We start from the raw sequence: 18,084 nt of genomic DNA on the forward strand, positions 1-18,084 counted from the left end.
TTTATTGATTTTATAATTAGCGCAGTACCAATTTGTATATTTGTTTTTACTCCTAATACTAATTTAAAACTCCCAAATGAGTGCATCACTTTCTTATAAGTGTATGACAAAAAAGTGTTTTAATATTTATTTATTTTTCACAATGTTTACTAATTTACCTAATCTGCAACTGAAGCAAGTGGCAACATTTTACATCAAGTGTGTAGAACATAGTTACTTGTACAGAAATATTGCAGCTGTAACAAAGGGGTCTATTTACTAAGCTGTTTTAGGAGATAAAGTGAACAGTGATAAGGTACCAGCCAAACAGCTCCTAACTGCCATGTCACAGGCTGTGTTTGAAAAATGGCAGTTAGGAGCTGATTGGCTGGTACCTTATCACCAGTTACTTTATCTCCTAACACAGCTTAGTAAATAGACCCCAAAAAGTGTATTTCTAGTCTGAGCAAGAAAGACATAGCAGTAAACCTATTAATGTAACTGTCGTGGGTGTGGTATATTATGTCAACATGGACATACTAATGTCGACATTCACAATGTCAACACTGACATAATGTTGTCACAGTGTTGACAAATCAGTTTTACATTTACTTTGAAAGTAACCCTAGTCGTAGATTTGTTTATCGAAATTCTGGTGTTGACATTATGGGCCGTATTCAATTGCCGGAGTTTTCGCCGTCATCGCTAGTTTTGGCTTCGGAAAAGGATCGCGCTATTCAATTGCAAAGGACGCAAGAACGCGTCCCGGCGAAACTCAGGCAGAAAGTCCTGTCAGATTTGGGGAAATCAGCCAGACACCCCCCAAAAGATGCACTGACAAGGGGGGTCACTATGGATACCCCCGAATAGCCCTGCTAAAGGTATTTGGGGTGCTTAAATGCTCTCAATTGATGCTATGTAGCGTCTTTGCACAAGTGGTTAAGAATAGCATTTAGCAGGGGTTTATTTGCCAAAATAAGTAATCCCAGCAAATTTGGGGTACATGAAAATGGGTGTAAGCATGGTTAATAATCGCTAAAGTGCGTTTTTAAAGATCGTGAAAAAAACACATTCAGCATGCACCTGCAATCTAAAAAACTACTTGGGCATACTTGGGGGACCCCCTGGAGTCGATTTCACTAGTTTTTAAGTTTGTCCACCCAACTTTGGTTTTTTTGTCACCCCCCAAAACTAAAGTACTTTTTTGGGGTGTTCTAAAGTATTTTTTAATCCTTTTTTGACACAGTTTACCTTTGGGGGACTGTCCCATGGGTCAGGGCCGAAACTAGGATATCTGTCATCCGGTGCAAGGTAGTACTTTTGCGCCCCCTCCCTTCCTGTTCCTGGATTTTGTCCTTGCTCCTCCATAAGGCAGTGCACTAGTCAAACATCCCTGGTATAGTGACTTACATTATTCCACACACAATAATGCCCATTACACATGCCACACACTGTAATGCCTATTATCAAAGTGCCACTTACATATTTGCCCGACACCATTTTATGCCCCACAGTAAGGCTTCTAATTACTTTAAAATTACCTGCTCGTTGTCAGGGGTTTCATGCTCGTTGCCAGGGGGTTTCATGCTCGTTGCCAGGGGGTTTCATGCTCGTTGCCAGGGGGTTTCAGGCTCATTGCTAGGGGGTTTATGCTCATTGCCAGGGGGTTTCACGGAAGATGCGGCTTTCAGCATCTTCTCCCGGCACTTGCGCAAGCCTAACAGACACTAGAGGTCCAGTAAGGACCTCTAGCATCTGTCTCCTCCTTGGTGGTGGCCATTTTTGGATGGCCGTTTTCTGACTCTCCAGCCCCCATGCCACCGTGAGTCATCCCTTTTTCACCCCTTGCATTCCGGCACCCGGTGCATGTGCACCTCTAGCCCCCCCCCTGCATGGGTGCTCCCACAACTTTGCACCCCAAACCCCCAATGCTGCACTTTTTTCTGCCTCCTTTCAGAGGCGAATCTTTCCCGCTGGTTACAAGGTGCAGACTTTTTTTTTACGGTGAAACGTTCTCGCCTGGCGAAATGACATCACCGGCGAGAACCTTTCGGCAGTCTCGGCTTTTGTCAGCAATTGAATACGGCCCTATGACTGTACGGTACACCTTGTCAGGGGTGATTGTGTACCCGCTTTAAAACTTGTCTTTCAATTTGCAGATATTGGCTCATATCAGACCATTTAAAACGATATTTTGTGTATGCGATGTAAAATCATTTTTCACTGATTATGATCAAAATCACTTTCGGATTTGAAACTACATACATCGGCATGTCCAATTGCGATCAAATGAATACTTGCTGGTGTAGTCCCACCTCCAACATGGCGGCTTTTGTGTAAGACGTGTATGTCAGGCGCCGAGTCGCAGGCCAAGGAAAGCAGAGGGCGGAAGCCGGGCGCTGTCATGTCAACAGCTGGGCGAATGTTGCTGTATCTCAGGCAGCGTCTGAGGATTGGAGCAGTGCGGGAGATATTCAGACATTATCCGCTGCTATGTTTCAGCCTGCTCTCCCTCTCCTTGTCCACCATTCTGCTCCTCAGGTAACGGGGACCCGGGCACGGCGGCTCCTATGTCTGCCTGCCATCTTCTGCTTCCCTTACGTGCTGCTCTCGCTCTCTGTTGCCAGTTCTGCTTCGCGTTCAGAATAAGATGGTTTCACAGAAATGTTACTTAGCTCTGCGGTCATCCCCTTAATAAGAATATGTTTGTGAAGCTATCTTTTAAGCCACTAATTCCAGTATGCTCATAATATTGCGTGCAATTATTAATAGCTAATTTTGCGCTCTGTAATTTGCGTTGTTTTATTTTTTAATTTTAAGCAGCTTAATGTCTTGTATTAAGATGAGACTCATAAATTGTGTTGTTTGGACTAAACTATGCAATAGTCACACTTTGCTTTACATGGTTCCTAGATATAGATATATACACACCCACCCACCAAGCATTTCTCCTAAAGTTAGAAGCAGGCGGCACTCATCCGGACTTGTTCAAAGTGTAATATACTTTTTATTAAGCTGACGTTTCAAGGCCGGAATGGCCTTGTCATCAGGGTGTGAAATACAAACAGTGAATGTGCTTACCTTATATAAGATACCAGTATCGATAAAAGTGCAGTTGTGCGTTCTCGTGCCTCCGGGTGTCGTGGGACAATGACGTCATCAACCAGGGACCGGCCCCAAAGCACTCTGGGATGGTAACTAAGGACGCAGTCATGTCTTGACTGAACAGTGGCCGGTCCCTGGTTGATGACGTATTTGTCCCACAGCACCCTGATGACAAGGTCATTCCGGCCTTGAAACGTTGGCTTAAAAAAAAGTATATTACACTTTGAACAAGTCCAGATGAGTGCCTCCTGCTTCTACCTTTAGGAGAACTGCTTGGTATACCCCTAGGAAGACACCACGGCAATAACCATTGTGATACCCGGAGTGCCCATCTACATGCTGAAATATACACTCTCTCTCTTGTGGGTGGAGAAGTGGGTATTAGCATTTTGTTTAAAAAAAAACCAAAAAACAGTATCACTAATTTTGGCAACTTTTTTTTTAAACTTTCTAAAGCCGCCCATACACAGAGCGATATGCACCGCGCGATGCAATGGGGGGGGGGGGGGGTCCGACATATCGGCGGTCCCCACACACGGAGCGATCCGGTGGCCATTGTAATCATGCAGTTGTTTTGTCAGTCTGTGATGTGCCTATGCTGAACGAGCAGTTATTAAGTGTAAGCACATCCATCATCTGCAAATATGCTAAACCTGACGTTATCGCCAGGTTGTACAACATATTTGCCTGATAGATGTCTAAACGACCAGCGGGAGCGCGCATAGCTGGTTGTTTTAGAAATTTTTTTTTTCAATGATGTCCAAACGATTATTTAACAATATAGTTATCGTTCAATCGCTCAATTAAATCGTCTAGTGGATGTGTTCCTTAAGAGGCATATCCAATTGGCTGCGAGGTTTTGCCCATAAAATAATTACACAGACCACGTGACCAATTTTTGATTTCCACGGGTATTGCATGCTCACGATACCCACGTTATCCAATTTAAGAAAATTTTTGCTTGTTTTTTTGTGGGCAAAATCTCACGTGGGGAGGAGTAAAAAAAAAAACTTGCCTGTTCTGGCTGTGACTGGCTACTGCACAGCACACTGAGGACGCACACACTCGGCACGCATGACTGGGTCACTAATACCCATTTTCCACCAAAATTTTGGGACTGACCCGGAGTTGGAACAGGGTTCCTATCTGGAACAGACCCAAAATTTGCCGGCGCAAACTCGAGGATATTCCGGAGTCGGCGCTGCTCACACCGCAGTTTTTCCGGCGTGAAAGTGGACGCTTGGAGATGACGTAATCTCCGAGCACCACTGCAATCGGCCAGCTTGCGGTGCACTGTAGGTCATCATGATCCGGAGTGCGCCGTACACACAGCAGGGTTTTACGGGCTACGCCAGTGTTAAACCCTGCTATTTACCTGGGTTGGATTGCCGGGACCCCTTTTACATCAAGGAGCTGCCCGGGTTAACCCTGCAATAACCCGGGTTTTAGGGGTATTAACCCGGGGTAGGGGTAATAACCCGGTGTAAAAGGGGTATTACTGGGTGGGGGTCACACACACACTGACAGGAGGTGACTGGGATCTCTCACAAACAGAAATCACTCTCCCACTCTGCAGACGTTGGCGGGAAGACTTAGGAATGCCGGAGAAGCGGAGGAGGATGACAGAGCTGCCTGAAGATGAGTAATTATTGGATTAATAAAGCGAATTGGAAACTTCCAATTGCTTAATTAGTCATTAGGATGGGGGTGCTGCAGGTGTCCTGAAGTAAGTCCCGACAATTTTTCCTTAAAATAAGGAATTATGGAAAAATTAGAAGTGCTAAAAAAAAAAAAAAAAAATGAAAACCCTGCACCCAATTAAATACCAAAAATCTCGCACCTGCAGGTGCAAGATTTTTGGTAAACTCGCACAGGATATGCCCCTGAAATGTACAAAGTTGCAACAGCCTATTCGGTCACTTTTGAGCAGCACAATAAGTGTAGTGTAAATACAAATCTACTTATAGCACAGCAATGTGAAACATTTTTTTGAAAATGAATTATTTTAACATCATTTAAAAGCTTTAAAAAAATAAAAGCGTGAAACCTCATAACCTCTGGCAAGTAGCTTATGCAAGATAATTCAACAATAGTTCTCCAAAGAGAAATTGGGCAGATAATCTTCAAGTCATTGTGTTTAATTGGTCTATGGGGGTCATTCAGACCTGCTCGCAAGCGGGTCGATGTTCCCCACTGTGCATGCGCACGACGGAGGGAGCTCCGTCATGCGCATGCGCGAGACCCGGCGAGCGACGGGCTCACCATCGCTCCGGGTCTCGCACCAAAGGGGGCGTGCTGTCGATGTTGATTGACAGCACGCCCCCTTTGGTGGGCGTGTCGGGGTGTGCCTGCCAGACTGAGGCGTTCCCATGGGAACGCCTACCGTCTCAAGCCGGCCCCACTGACATCACTAGTGATGTCAGTGGGAGTGATTTTGGCTCTGATAGAGCCAAAATCACTCCAGGGCTTGCGGCAGCGAGACCCTACCGAAGGGTCTCCGTCGCAAGCCCGATGGTCGCGATGGTCAAGACCATCGCGACCATCATCATGGACGCCCGCTATAGCTGTGGGTGGTAACCCACAGCTATGCGAGCGTCCATGAGGACGCTCCAAAAAGAGGTAGGAGGGCCCTGATTCAGAGAGAGCGCTCTGGTCAGAGCGTTCAGCTCTGAATCAGGCCCTATGTACGCAGGAAAGATTGTAGGGTAGAAAGGGCATACTAATATTTTGATCCGGGAATGGGGTGGGGGGAGTTAAATAACGAAACTAAATTTTTTTTGTGCGGTTTCCATGTTAATAAATTCAATCATGATTTATTTTATAGAATGCTTAGCAATGAAAATATGGATTTTTTTTAAATATTAAAATTGTAATACTGCTATGCGTGCAGCATATTTTAAAACCTTGCCAACACATCTTGTTAAAAAATGTACATCATTACTTTTTCCATAGTTCATAGTTAGCACCGCTACTGTCATTAAAAATTATGAGCTGAACATTTTATCATGTTGCTAAGGGTAGCAACCAGAAGATTTAGCTATATCACCAGTATTTTAAGGGTATTCGTAAAGTCATCATAAATAGGCTTGCCATGTCATCCCTTTAATTCAGGACTCGTATGAATTACACAGATTCTGTGGCTGGCTGACGTCAAGTCTACTTTTCACCTGGTTTTAATCAGCAGAACTTGTGTAATTCACGTGTCCTGAATTAAAGGGATGATATGGCATGCCTAATCATAAAGCATAGTGGCTGCATTTGAGAACCGCAGCAGGATGCATAGTAAACGCCTCATCTATGATGCTGCCAGTTATTATTCAGTGGACCTTTTTAAGGCCCCCATACATCAGCAATTGATTGCAGCAATTCTGCAATTTGCAAATAATTGAGTATACAAATCTTTCCCTTTTTCAATCTATTGCAAATTGCAGAATTCCTGCAATCAATTGCTGATGTATGGGGGCCTTTAGCTGTTTGCTGTTCAGGTGTAATCATGTTCACTGTGGGCTGCTAAAGCTGGGCATACACTATACAATTTTCTGTCATACCCCTTTTACACCGGGGCTAAAACCCGGGTTATTGAAGGGTTAACCCGGGCAGCTCCCTGGTGTAAAAGGGGAGATGGTTGGATCACCGGGTCGAGTGACCCGGCAATCCAACCCAGGTAACTAGCAGGGTTTAAAACGGGCGTAGCCCGTGAAGCCCTGCTGTGAGAACAGCGCACTCCAGGTCACGATGACCTGGAGTGCGCTGCTAGCCGGCCGATTGGTCCAGCTTCAGTGGAACTTGGAGATGACGTCATCTCCAGGCGACCACTTTCACTCCGGAAAAGTCGGGTCTATGCAGACCCGACTCCGGTGTTAGCGCCACTGACTCGAGAATATCCCGAGTCGGCGCCATGCAAAATTCCGGGTCTGATCCGGATAGGAACTTTGTTCCAACTCCGGGTCAGACCTGGAATTTAGGTGGAAAGGGGTATCAGATATCTGCCCAGTCTGGCTGGTTGGAATGAAAACCTGGTAATGTATGGGAGCAAATGACAATCGTCTATTTGCTCACAAACACTGGAAAATAGCCAAAAATGGTGTTCAGACAAATTGGTTAAAAACACACACAAATGTAAACAATTTGAACAATTTTTTTTGTCCTTTTTTTTCAGTGTTTAAAACCATATGATCGACTGTCATTTGCTCCCATACATTACCAGGTTTCATTCTAACCAGCCAGATTGGACAGATATCACACAGAAAATTGTATAGTGGATGGCCAGCTTTAGTAAAGTAGTTTCTTTATTATCCTTGCTAGCTTTCTAGGTATAGAGAAAAGAGAATGTCATAAGAGGGGTGTATTCTTAATTTTTGGTTACCTACTTTATGCTGGTGGTGATCATCAATTTTAACCTTTACAGAGGAAAATACCTTTGATTTATTAATAATAAAAAACTTCCAAACAACCTGTGCACCCCCGCATCTTCCCACATGTCCCCACTCATCAGGAGTGCCAGTGACCACCCAGAAAACTAATATTTTAATCTTACTAGACCCTTACTAAGTCATTCATTTTAAATATATTTTATTATTGGAAGCTAAAAATGACTTATTTTCAGTCTTAAACTGCACCTGTATACAAAGGTGTATCCCTGTCCTCGCTGCATTCCATCATCACATGGTAAGGCGCATGCATTTGAGACATTTAATTTTACACAGACAATTAAGGCCCCTTTTTATTAAATTTCTTTTTTAGTGGTAGTTAGAAATGTTCCCTGTTTTTATTTGTTACATTTCAACTACCATTTTTCTTTTCCTTTCACAGATATCTACATATTCTTATGATCTTCTGGTCGTTTCTTGCTGGAGTTGTTACATTATACTGCTCACTGGAACCTGAATCTCTTCTTCCTAATATTTTATTTAACATAAAGCACAAGCCAAAGGTATTACATTAAAATAATCTAACTTCTTTCTCGTGCTCTTGAGCTTTCATTGAATAACTTTATTTTTATATAAAAATGTTTCTTGTGGTTGAAGGAAATTATCTTGTCCTCTAAAGTTTAAATAAGATAACCGGGATGTAGTTGGCATCCCAACGGTCAGAATCCCGGCTCCAGGATCGTGACAGCTGACATCTTGATGGTAAGTATTATGGGGAGGGTTAGGTTTAGGGTTAGGCACTAGGAGGAGGGTTAGGCTGCTGGAAAGGTGGGTTAGGGGGAGGGTTAGCATACTTGCCTAATCCTGTTGGGATTCTGACTGCCAGCATCCTGACCGCCGTGATCCCATACCCAACCCAGATAAACTTTCTACTATAGCATATATGTAATAATTAAAAGCAGTTTGTTTGGGACTTATATTTATTCAATTACTGTTGAGATCTAAATAAAGAATATGTACACACATTAATTTTATTACATAACCCAGACCTAGATCTTCCTTCAGCTTCCCTATCTTGCAGATGCTCCCTAGTCAAAGCAACTGTGACCAGGGGCATGGAGAGAGGGGTGGGACTGGTCCTGGTTCTACAGGCCTGGGGAGCCCAGGCCAGCCAGAGAGTGGGGGATCCCCTACCCACCCCGGCAGACACAATCTTAATAGTGACACTTTCTCCAAATGGATTGGACCTCTGACTCCGCCTGGACTCGCTGTAAGTGTATATCTCTGCACTGTCTGTATGGTTCCAGCATAGAATTGCTTCGCTTCCCGGATATACCTCCAGGGTGTCATCCGGATTCAACCTCCCTTTGTCCTCCCAGTGGCTCCTTGGGATTTGGCAGTATCTTCAATAGACCTTAAGTGGTTAACAGCTAAAACTCTTTATTCTGGCAATAGCATCTGCCAGGAGAGTGTCAGAGTTGGGGGCGCTCTCCTGTCACTCCCTTTTCCTGATATTTCACCGGGACAGGGCTATGCTTCATACTTGCCCTGAGTTCCTTCCTAAAGTTGTTTCTAGTTTCCACATTAATGAGGAAATTATAGTCCCTGCCTTTGTCAAGAGACCTCTCGGCAGGTGAGGCCTCCTTGGATGTGGTACGTGCCTCAGAATTTATGTGGACTGTACCAGTTCTCTTCGAAAATCAGACTCCTTGTTCGTGCTCTATGGATTTCACAAGAAGGAATGGCCAGCCAATAAACAAACATTGGCTAGATGGCTTCGTATGACTGTCTCAGAGGCTTGCATGCAGGATGGCCTGCCTGTTCCGGCTTCTGTTAAGGCTCGTTCTACTCGGTCTGCGGGTCCCTCGTGGGCAGCTCACCGTGGCGCCTCGGCTGTTCAGCTTTGTAAGGTGCCACGTGGTCTACTGTCCAGACCTTTCTAAGGTTCTATGCCTTTGATACTTTTGCCTCTCAGGCTGCTTCCTTTGGGCGCCAGATTCTCCTCTCAGCGCAGGAGCGTCCCCACCCTTAAAAGGACTGTTTTGGGACATCCCCAAGGTCTCCCTGTGGAGCCTATGGACCCTGCAGAAGAAAATGAGTTATGGTAAGAACTTACCTTTAACTCTTTCTCTGAAGTCCATAGGGTCCACAGGGCGCCTGCCATGACACATCTGGCTTCATATGGGCTATGTTGCTGGTCACCGGTTTTATATCTCCTTCTGTGTGAGAATGTGATTCTTGAGTGTTCCAGTCTTCCTTCTCTCTTATCCTCCTACGGCCTTTGGCTTATCAAAAACTGAGGTGCCTCTGGCTCGGGGTGGTGTATAGGGAGAGTGGACCCAGTGCACCGTGCGAGCTGAAAGCTTTAACTGCGTGGTGCCCGGATTCAGTTCCATCACCTAAATCCATGGTCTCCCTGTGGACCCTATGGACTTCGAAGAAAGAGAGTTAACAAAGGTAAGTTCTTACCACAACTCATAATTCTATGTAGGACTGTAGGTCATCTGCATGCGAAACACTGTTACAGTGCCACAGCAGCCGACACTCTAACATACAATTTTGCATGCAGATAGAACTGCAGTGGCACACATAATATAGGCATGTCACATATAATTTTAGTTAGCAGAACCTGCTTGTACATCCTATTCACATGTGTAGTGAATAAGACGCATGTTAAGGCAGAAACTCGCACAAAAAGACTCTTGGCGCTACCGAGTCATGCGACGCTCATCCATTATGTGTAACGTGACTTGTAGTACACGGAGGATAGATGTATGTGGACACATCTGTATATTCTGAAGTATTTGTGATTCTTAAATATGTAAAGTGACGTACTGTAGGAGAAATACCCCAAATATCTATTAAGACTGAATAGAACTCCCAATTCCAAAACAAAAAACAAACATGTATTTTCAAGTCGGTATGCAAGAGATCAAGGTGGAGATTTAATAAAGCTTGGATAGAGATAAATAGCACCAACCAATCGGCTCCTAACTGTCACTTTACAGATTGTTTGAAAAATGACAGGAGCTGATTGGTTGGTGCTATTCAGCTCCAATTGTATCTCTCTCCAAGCTTTATTAAATCTGCCCCCAAGACACAATGCTCAGTGGAACATGCAAACAGTACCCTACGACAATTTTAAGTTGCAAAATACGTTTTAAAAGTTGACATTGCATATTTTCTATTTTTGAAATGCTTAGTTCTGCTTAAATAAAATAAGATTCCCCAGTCATGAAATGTATTTATATCCTCCCTCTAGCAGCCTGAGCTACAAGAGCTTTTTCCACAAGGCCATAGCTGTGCAGTGTGTGGTAAAGTTAAGTGCAAAAGGCATAGGTAAGTTTAAACAAAATCTTGTTAAAGTAAAGGGATGCTGTTGTTTAGAGTGATTTGTACATAATTATGTAATTTCTGATGATTTCAGGCCTACGTTGCAGTTGGAAAACTATCAGCCATGGCTGGATTTGAAAGTCCCTTCAAAGGTGGATGCTTCTTTGTCAGAGGTAGCTGCTATTATTTTTCTTTTATTGAGTTGGGCTTTTTCATTTAACAATTTTTCCATCTGCAGTGTAGAGAGACCATGGAGATTGAATCTGTAGTGGACAAGGCACTTTCAGAAAAGTAGCCCTCTTATAAATTCATCTGTAGCTCCCAGATATGTGCAGTTTGCTGTATGGTTAGTGGTGCTTGTTGAGCCAATATATCCACTATGCTTGATCAGTTATGATTAGTTGGTGAATTTGATTGAAATAACCATATAAAAGCATCCTGTGTATGGGTAGATTTAATTTATTTTGCATCTTTTCAAAGAGTGGAGAAATTGTATGGAGACTCCTGTTCTCCTATGTCGCTGCATTCAAATGCGGACCTAAGCTAATAAATAATTGGGCTTCACAATTCCTACAGCCCCTATCCTTGTACGTCTTTCTACCTCCCCAATGCCTGACATCAGTATTTAACCCTTCTCTTTTTATTAGTGGAGTTATTAGTATGGCTGCTCAGGAACTTTGTTGGTACAGTACAGCTCAGAAGTCTTTTGACAGTTTGGATTTACTACTTAGAATTGGCATAAGTGTTGCGATTGTCTGAGTTGACGTCTGTTTTGCAAGTTACGTCTGCGCTAAACATTATTAAAATTAATCACTGACTGTGTTACGGTATTCATGGATGGATACGGTACAAAAGGATGCTAGGCAAACATATGGGAGGCTGTCATACATGCTCTAAGGCAGGGACACAATCAAGAAAGTGTTGCATGCGATTTTGGCATCTTATATCAAATAGTCAATGTTTGAAATCCCCTGAGGGTCCAGGGACATGTCGACAACAAACTGCAGCAAGCCCACCCCAGGAAAACCACAACCAGGATTTACAGAATGATTAGAAATTCGGTAGCTGATCCCAGTATATGTACAGTATGCTGTAAATAGGCCATGATATATGAAAACTATAGTAAATTCCATGATTCAACTGTAAAGCTTTACCTGAAGTCAGAGCCGTCCCTAACCAATTTGGTGCCATAGGCAAAATTTTGGCTTGTGCCCCCTAGCACCACCGCTAGCTTTGCCTCTGACCCAGCACAGCACCCATCACCCAGTAGCATAGATCACAGAAGCAGCCAGCAACACCCATCAGCGCTCACCCATAGCAATTCTCATCCACAGAGCTGTATCAAGACATTTTGCCGCCCTGTGCCAGCAAGAGCATTGGCACCCCCACCCCCCAAAATTTTAAACAGGGACAGGGTGCGCCACACAGTAATGCCCCTTACACATTCTGGGGTCTATTTACTAAGCAGTATTAGCAGAAGTGAAAAGTGATAAGGTGCCAGCCAATTGGCTCCCAACTGTCATTTTTCAAACACAGCCTGTGAGATGACAGTTGGGAGCTGATTGGCTGGCAACATATCACTTTTCACTCTTAACTTTTCACTTCTCCTAACACTGCTTAGTAAATAGACCCCTTAGTCACACATTATTACACACCCCATCCACCCTGCACAGCACTCACCTGACCAATAAAACTGCAACCTCGTCACCATAACTTGCCTGGACTCTGCAGATATTGAAGACGCCAAGCTTGCACTCCTCACTCCAAAGATGGATCTTCATACAAAACAATCCCCAACTCAGGAGTTTACTGGATTGGCTAAGTCAAAGTCCTGGTCTGAATCCCATTGAGCACTTGTGGGAAGAGCTAGACAGGTGTGTAAGGACCCAAGAGTACTCCAACCCGGGCACTATTTTTCTATGCTTTACAAGGGGAAAGGGTAAACATTCCTCAGGAACGTTTAGTCAATCTTGTTGAATATATCCTGACGATGCCAGGTGTAGTATCCACAAACAGTTTTGCAACAAAATACTGGTGGTGGTGTCTGTATGTGTCCCGTTTTGTGAAGACTCCTATTTTCCCATGTCACAACTATTTTGTTGCTGGCTATAACATTCATGAAATATTTTGTACAGTAAAAACACTTAGGAGCCTCAGGATAATTATTTATTCTTTATTAGCATTCACACACAGAGTATGCAGTGAGAAATTTTCGTACTAAGTTTATAAAATATACAGAATTTGTTGACAGTCTGGAACAATAAAAAAATTTATAGAAAACTATTTGTCAAGAATTTTGAGCATTACTGTTTACGAAGTGAAGCTTGGCAGAGCTTGCTGGCACAGTTTAAGTAATAAGGTGGGATAAACAGTCTCTTCTAGAATACGGTAGACATATATCTGGTATAATGGATTGAGATGATACGTACAATGGAATGGCTCTGCTGGTATTGGTGTCTATTCGGAATCGGTATGAATGTCTAGTCCAACGGTCGTAATCCCGACGCCGGCAGGCCGGACAGCGCAGATCCCGATGGAGGGACGTAAACTACCCAACCCTCCCCTCAACCCCCCCCCCCCTCCCCTAACCCTCATCTTCCTTTCGGGGTGCCTAACCCTAACCTCCCCCCTAGTGCCTAAACCTAACCCCCCCCCCCCCCTCTCCCCGCACCCTAAACCTAACCCTCCCAGAGTGCCTAACCCCCCCATATCCCCGGCTATGTGGCTACTTACCCCTGGCGTTGGACGATCGGTTCGGGGTCCCGGCGTCTGGATTAACATAGGCATCGGTATTTCGCATCGGACACCGGAATCCTGACGCCCATCAGAATGCCGATGCTGGAATCCCAAAGGGATCAAGATACCGACATCGGCATCCCGACCACCGGTATCCCGAAGATAAGTATGCGGGTTATGGTTAGGCCGGGGATAGGGGGGTTAGATTTAGGGACTGCGGGGGTGGGTTAGGGTTAGGCACAGACCGGGGAGGGTTAGGTTTAGGCTGCGGGAAGGGGGGGTTAGGTTTAGGCACCACCAGGGGGAGGTTAGGGTTAGGCACCACTGGGGGAAGGTTAGTGTTATGCCCCTCCTGGGGTGGGTTAGAGGGGTAAGGTACTTAACGGTCCCTGTCAGGATTTTCAACATCTGGATGCCGCTGTCGATCTTGTAACTGCCGGCATCCCGTCAACTGGTAATTCATACCGATTCCCATGGGCAGCACAGTCGGTGTAATGGTTAGCATTACTGCCACACAGCGCTGACTTTGTGGGTACGATTCCCACTACGGCCCTGTGTGGAGTTTGTATAGATTGTCAGCTCCACTGGGGCAGGGACTGATGTGAATGGACAAGTATTCTCTTTAAAGCGCTGTGGAATATGTGTGCGCTATATAAATAACTGGTAGTAAATAATGTAATGTTGCTAAAGTTTTTGCATTTGACTCTGAACCTGATCAAAAGTTGTTCAGAGGTATACGCTCATGTTGGTTCCCAGGGTAAAAATCTCTTATTTTTTTGTACAGGTATTTGAATTGGTGCTGGAAAACTTTGTCTATCCCTGGTATCGGTACGTAAGTATAGTAATTATGTTGAGATAAAATACTTATTGAGCGATATCCCCAAGTGTAAAGAGAATATTTGGGTACAATATACACTGTAAGAAAAAAACAAGCCTATTTGGGCTAAATATACACACCTGCGGCATTCAAAGGGTGCTGCTAATCCTAAATCACAAATTAAAATGGAAAAAAATAAATGGACAGCACTGGATATGTGGAAAAATACTATCCAAGCAATGCTAAAAAAAAAAATATTAAATGTGGATAATGGTTTTAGAACTATTTAATAATCCCTTTTTAATAAAATAACAATTCAAAAATTATAGATTTTTATGTATTGTAACACCTGCGCATATATAGTATAAGTGAAGTAAGTGCTGCCTTGATCTCAGTTTCTTCTTCAGGGTCCACAGAATTTACCTTGCGGGTATGTGGTTGGAGTGATCCAGGCACCAAACAGTTAAAAGCTTTAGCTCCCAGGATACACTGGGTCTTTCTCCATATATACTCCGCCCCTGGCTACAGGCATTTCGTTTTTTGTTTGGTGCGCAGGAGTCAACCGTACTGAACAGGGGACTGCCTCAGCAGTTCCAAGCAAGTTTTTTTTTACATTTTTGTTATTATTATAAGTAAGCAGTACTAGGTGTCCGAATGGACGCCTGTGCTGCTGCTCAGTCTACCCCCGCAGGCGCCGCAACACCAGTGCGGGAACTGATGATTTAGGCGGGGGTCAGCAGAGTGACGCTAATCCCCGGGACTGCAACCGGAACAACGGGGATGCAGGGAAGGTGGTTCCCCGCGGCCGCTGACGACTGGGAACCACGTGGCAGTCCGTGCCTCCGGCGGTGGAGACCTGCCGGATGATGCTGTAGGAAGGAGCCAGATGAACTGCCTCTCCCACTAGACCACCGGGACATGAGGGATCCTGACAGCCAGGGGTTATCACGGCGGCGGCCATGATGTCAGTGTGCCCGGTGGATCCATGCAATAGAGGGGATGTATCCCCTCCCCGGCGGCCCGTCCCCCGACACAACCGCTGGTCCAGAGTCGAGGTTTCTCGCATCTGGGTTGCCCCCCCAGCCTCCCTGTACATGAGACACCGCCAGAGACTACTCTCAGGTGCTCTCGTGACTTGTGAACTCTGCTGTGTGTTATACTGCCTTTTCAGTGCTCTCCCCAGAATTTTTTCCAGCCGGGTGGCATCAAGAAGTAGCCAGGTGGGGGCCTTCGCAATAAAAAAAAAAGTTTTAAACCCTGACATTATGATTTAAACTTGAAATAACATTCTATATATTAATTTTCCTCTTCTTGTTAGGGGCCCAGTCATCTGATTATGAAAAAGCTGCAAAGTTCGTAGGATCTGGTCCTTTTTATACAGCTCCCAGATATTGTCCCCACTTGCAGGCTCCCAAAGTGCCGGGTGGTAGGCGGTTTCCTGCACCCGCCAAAAACACTGCTTTTTATTCCTGAATGACTGTCAGTTATAGCTATCACTGCTGTTTCTCCTCATAAGCCCTCTGCTATAGGTGTGGATTATTGTGAGCATGAAATACACATTGTGTATTACTTTGCATAACATTAGGGATATTGTTATTTCTAAAGAAACTGAAAAGCAGGTGGCTGAAGCCCCTGTGCTGGTGTCATGCATGGCCTGTAAAGCAGGGTTATCCCCTCAGGATTTCATGTGGTCACTGTTATAAGGAGTCCACCATATCAGTCAAATATACAAGCTCCTGGGAAGGAACCCCCTTGGGCTTCCATTTCCCAGATCATGGTACAGGTTGTTGACCGGTTATCTGCTCCTAGGCTAGCCCCTACTATGGGGTACACTCAGCAGCTACAACCTACTATGTTTATGCCCTCTATGCATCCACTCAGGTCAGAGTATGTCTTCGTCCCCTGCTGCATTTCAGTAAGCGCTGCAAGCAGCTAGGCTGGTACATCCTAAGACCAGAAGGCGGTCGGCTTCTTCATATCATTCCGTCCAGCCTGTAATCTCTGGCACATGTTCTGATGAGTGTGAGGATATACAGGGTTCTTCTCGAGTCTCTCTCAGGAGAGGAGGACCATTTTATAACAGCGGATGTCCCCTCCTTGATTAGGGTGGTCAAAGCTGTGCTAAACATAGATAATGAGGAGCCAGAACAAAGAAAGACTCCAGTGTTTAAACGCCAGAAAGCGGTAAAAGCAGAATTTCCCAAATCTGAGCACCTCTCTGAACTTATGGGAGAAGCATGTTCTCCAGATAGACGATTCCATGTTACAAAGAAGGTTACAGCCTTATACCCCCTCCAGCCAGACGATTGTGCTAAGTGGGAAGTTCCACCAACGGTAGACGCGCATGTGGCACATCTGGTCAGAAGCGCCACATTGCACATACCATCTGCATCCTCCCTTAGGGATTCCACAGATAGGAGACTTGAAGCCTGTCTCAAAGCTGTCTTCTCTCTGTCAGGAGCTACTGCCTGGGTTTCTAAAGCCATTGAGGAATGGACAAGGGCACTGGAAAATACACTTCCAGAGGCTTCCAGAGAACAGCTGACAATTATCTCACATATTAAGGAGCCTGCCTCCTATTTAGGAGAGGCAGCAGTGGACGCCGGTATTCTGTCCTCTAAGGCTTCAGCTGCCTCAATTGTGGCTCGTAGAGCCCTATGGTTAGGGGACTAAAAAGCAGCTGCAGTGTCCAAGAAGGCCCTCGAATCCCTTCAGTTTACGGGAGGCATTCTGTTTGGCACAGAACTGGATAAGATTGTAGCTATGGTAGCGACCTCAATGGCGGCTGCTCTGCCTTCAACATCTACTACTAGACCTAGGCAGTCGTCCTTTCGAGCCTTTCGTCCACAAGGAAAAGCAAAGGTCAGTCTTCCTCTAGAACCAGTTCTTGTAAGAGACCGCAGTCTAAGAAACCTTGGGGGGTTATTCTCCCAACCTATTTTTGATCCAAAAACCCAATGGATCTCACCGGCCTATTCTGAATCTGAAAAGTCTCAGCACATTTATGCAGTTGCCCAGGTTCCATATGGAAACCCTTTGTTCAATTGTGTTGGCAATGGAACCAAGGAATTTTATGGTGTCCTTGGACATTCAAGATGCATATCTGCATGTGCCAATTACACCGTCCCACAAACGGTTTCTGCGGTTTTGCAGAAACATTTCCAGTTTCAGGTGCTGCCTTTTGGTTTGTCAATAGCCCCTCGGGTGTTTACCAAGGTAATGACATTCTGCCTCAGGCACCAGGGAGTCAGAATACTGCCATACCTGGATGATCTCCTAACATTGGCACAATCTCCACAGGTGTGCAGCATCATCTCAGACTGGCAATTGCCTGTCTACACAGACACGGCTGGATCATAAATTGGAAGAAGTAGTCGCTTCTTCCTTGTACAACAGGTTGTGCATTTAGGTGCAAGCTTAGATTCTCTGGCGCAGAGGATATTCCTGCCAGAAGACAAGATTGTGGCACTTCAGTTGAGGATTCACAGATTTCTTCACAACCAGTCAGTGTCTGTTCACTCAGCAATGCAGGTTCTGGGATCCATGGTGTCCACCTTCGATATGGTGGAATATGCTCAGTTCCACTCCAGACCACTGCAATGACTAATCCTCTCCTGCTGGAACATGGAGTACCACTCAATAAAGTCAGACGATCCATCTTTCTCCAGAGCTGCAGCTGTCCCTCTCATGGTGGATTCCAAATTGGGTGCTCCTCACTACCGATGGCAGCCTCTGCGGATGGGG

At 45.0% G+C, this 18,084-nt stretch overlaps 1 protein-coding gene across 5 annotated transcripts in view; it reads left to right on the plus strand.

Moving 5' to 3' along the window:
* Window positions 1–2,311: 2,311 nt before the first annotated feature.
* The window catches only part of SNX14 (sorting nexin 14), a 146,814-nt gene continuing 131,041 nt past the window's right edge, over window positions 2,312–18,084 (plus strand). For 3 of the 5 annotated variants that reach the window (XM_088472009.1, XM_088472007.1, XM_088472010.1), the window contains exons 1-5: window positions 2,312–2,520; window positions 7,897–8,017; window positions 10,717–10,793; window positions 10,882–10,960; window positions 14,308–14,351. In XM_088472009.1, the coding sequence (XP_088328135.1) occupies window positions 2,327–2,520; window positions 7,897–8,017; window positions 10,717–10,793; window positions 10,882–10,960; window positions 14,308–14,351 (515 nt within the window). In that variant the 5' untranslated portion in view covers window positions 2,312–2,326. The remainder of the gene's footprint in view (window positions 2,521–7,896; window positions 8,018–10,716; window positions 10,794–10,881; window positions 10,961–14,307; window positions 14,352–18,084) is intronic. The other 2 variants (XM_088472008.1, XM_088472012.1) reach the window with 1 other exon arrangement.

The sequence above is a fragment of the Taudactylus pleione genome, unplaced genomic scaffold, assembly GCF_031769625.1.
Source record: "Taudactylus pleione unplaced genomic scaffold, aTauple2 ptg000015l, whole genome shotgun sequence".
Classification (NCBI taxonomy): Eukaryota; Metazoa; Chordata; class Amphibia; order Anura; family Myobatrachidae; genus Taudactylus; species Taudactylus pleione.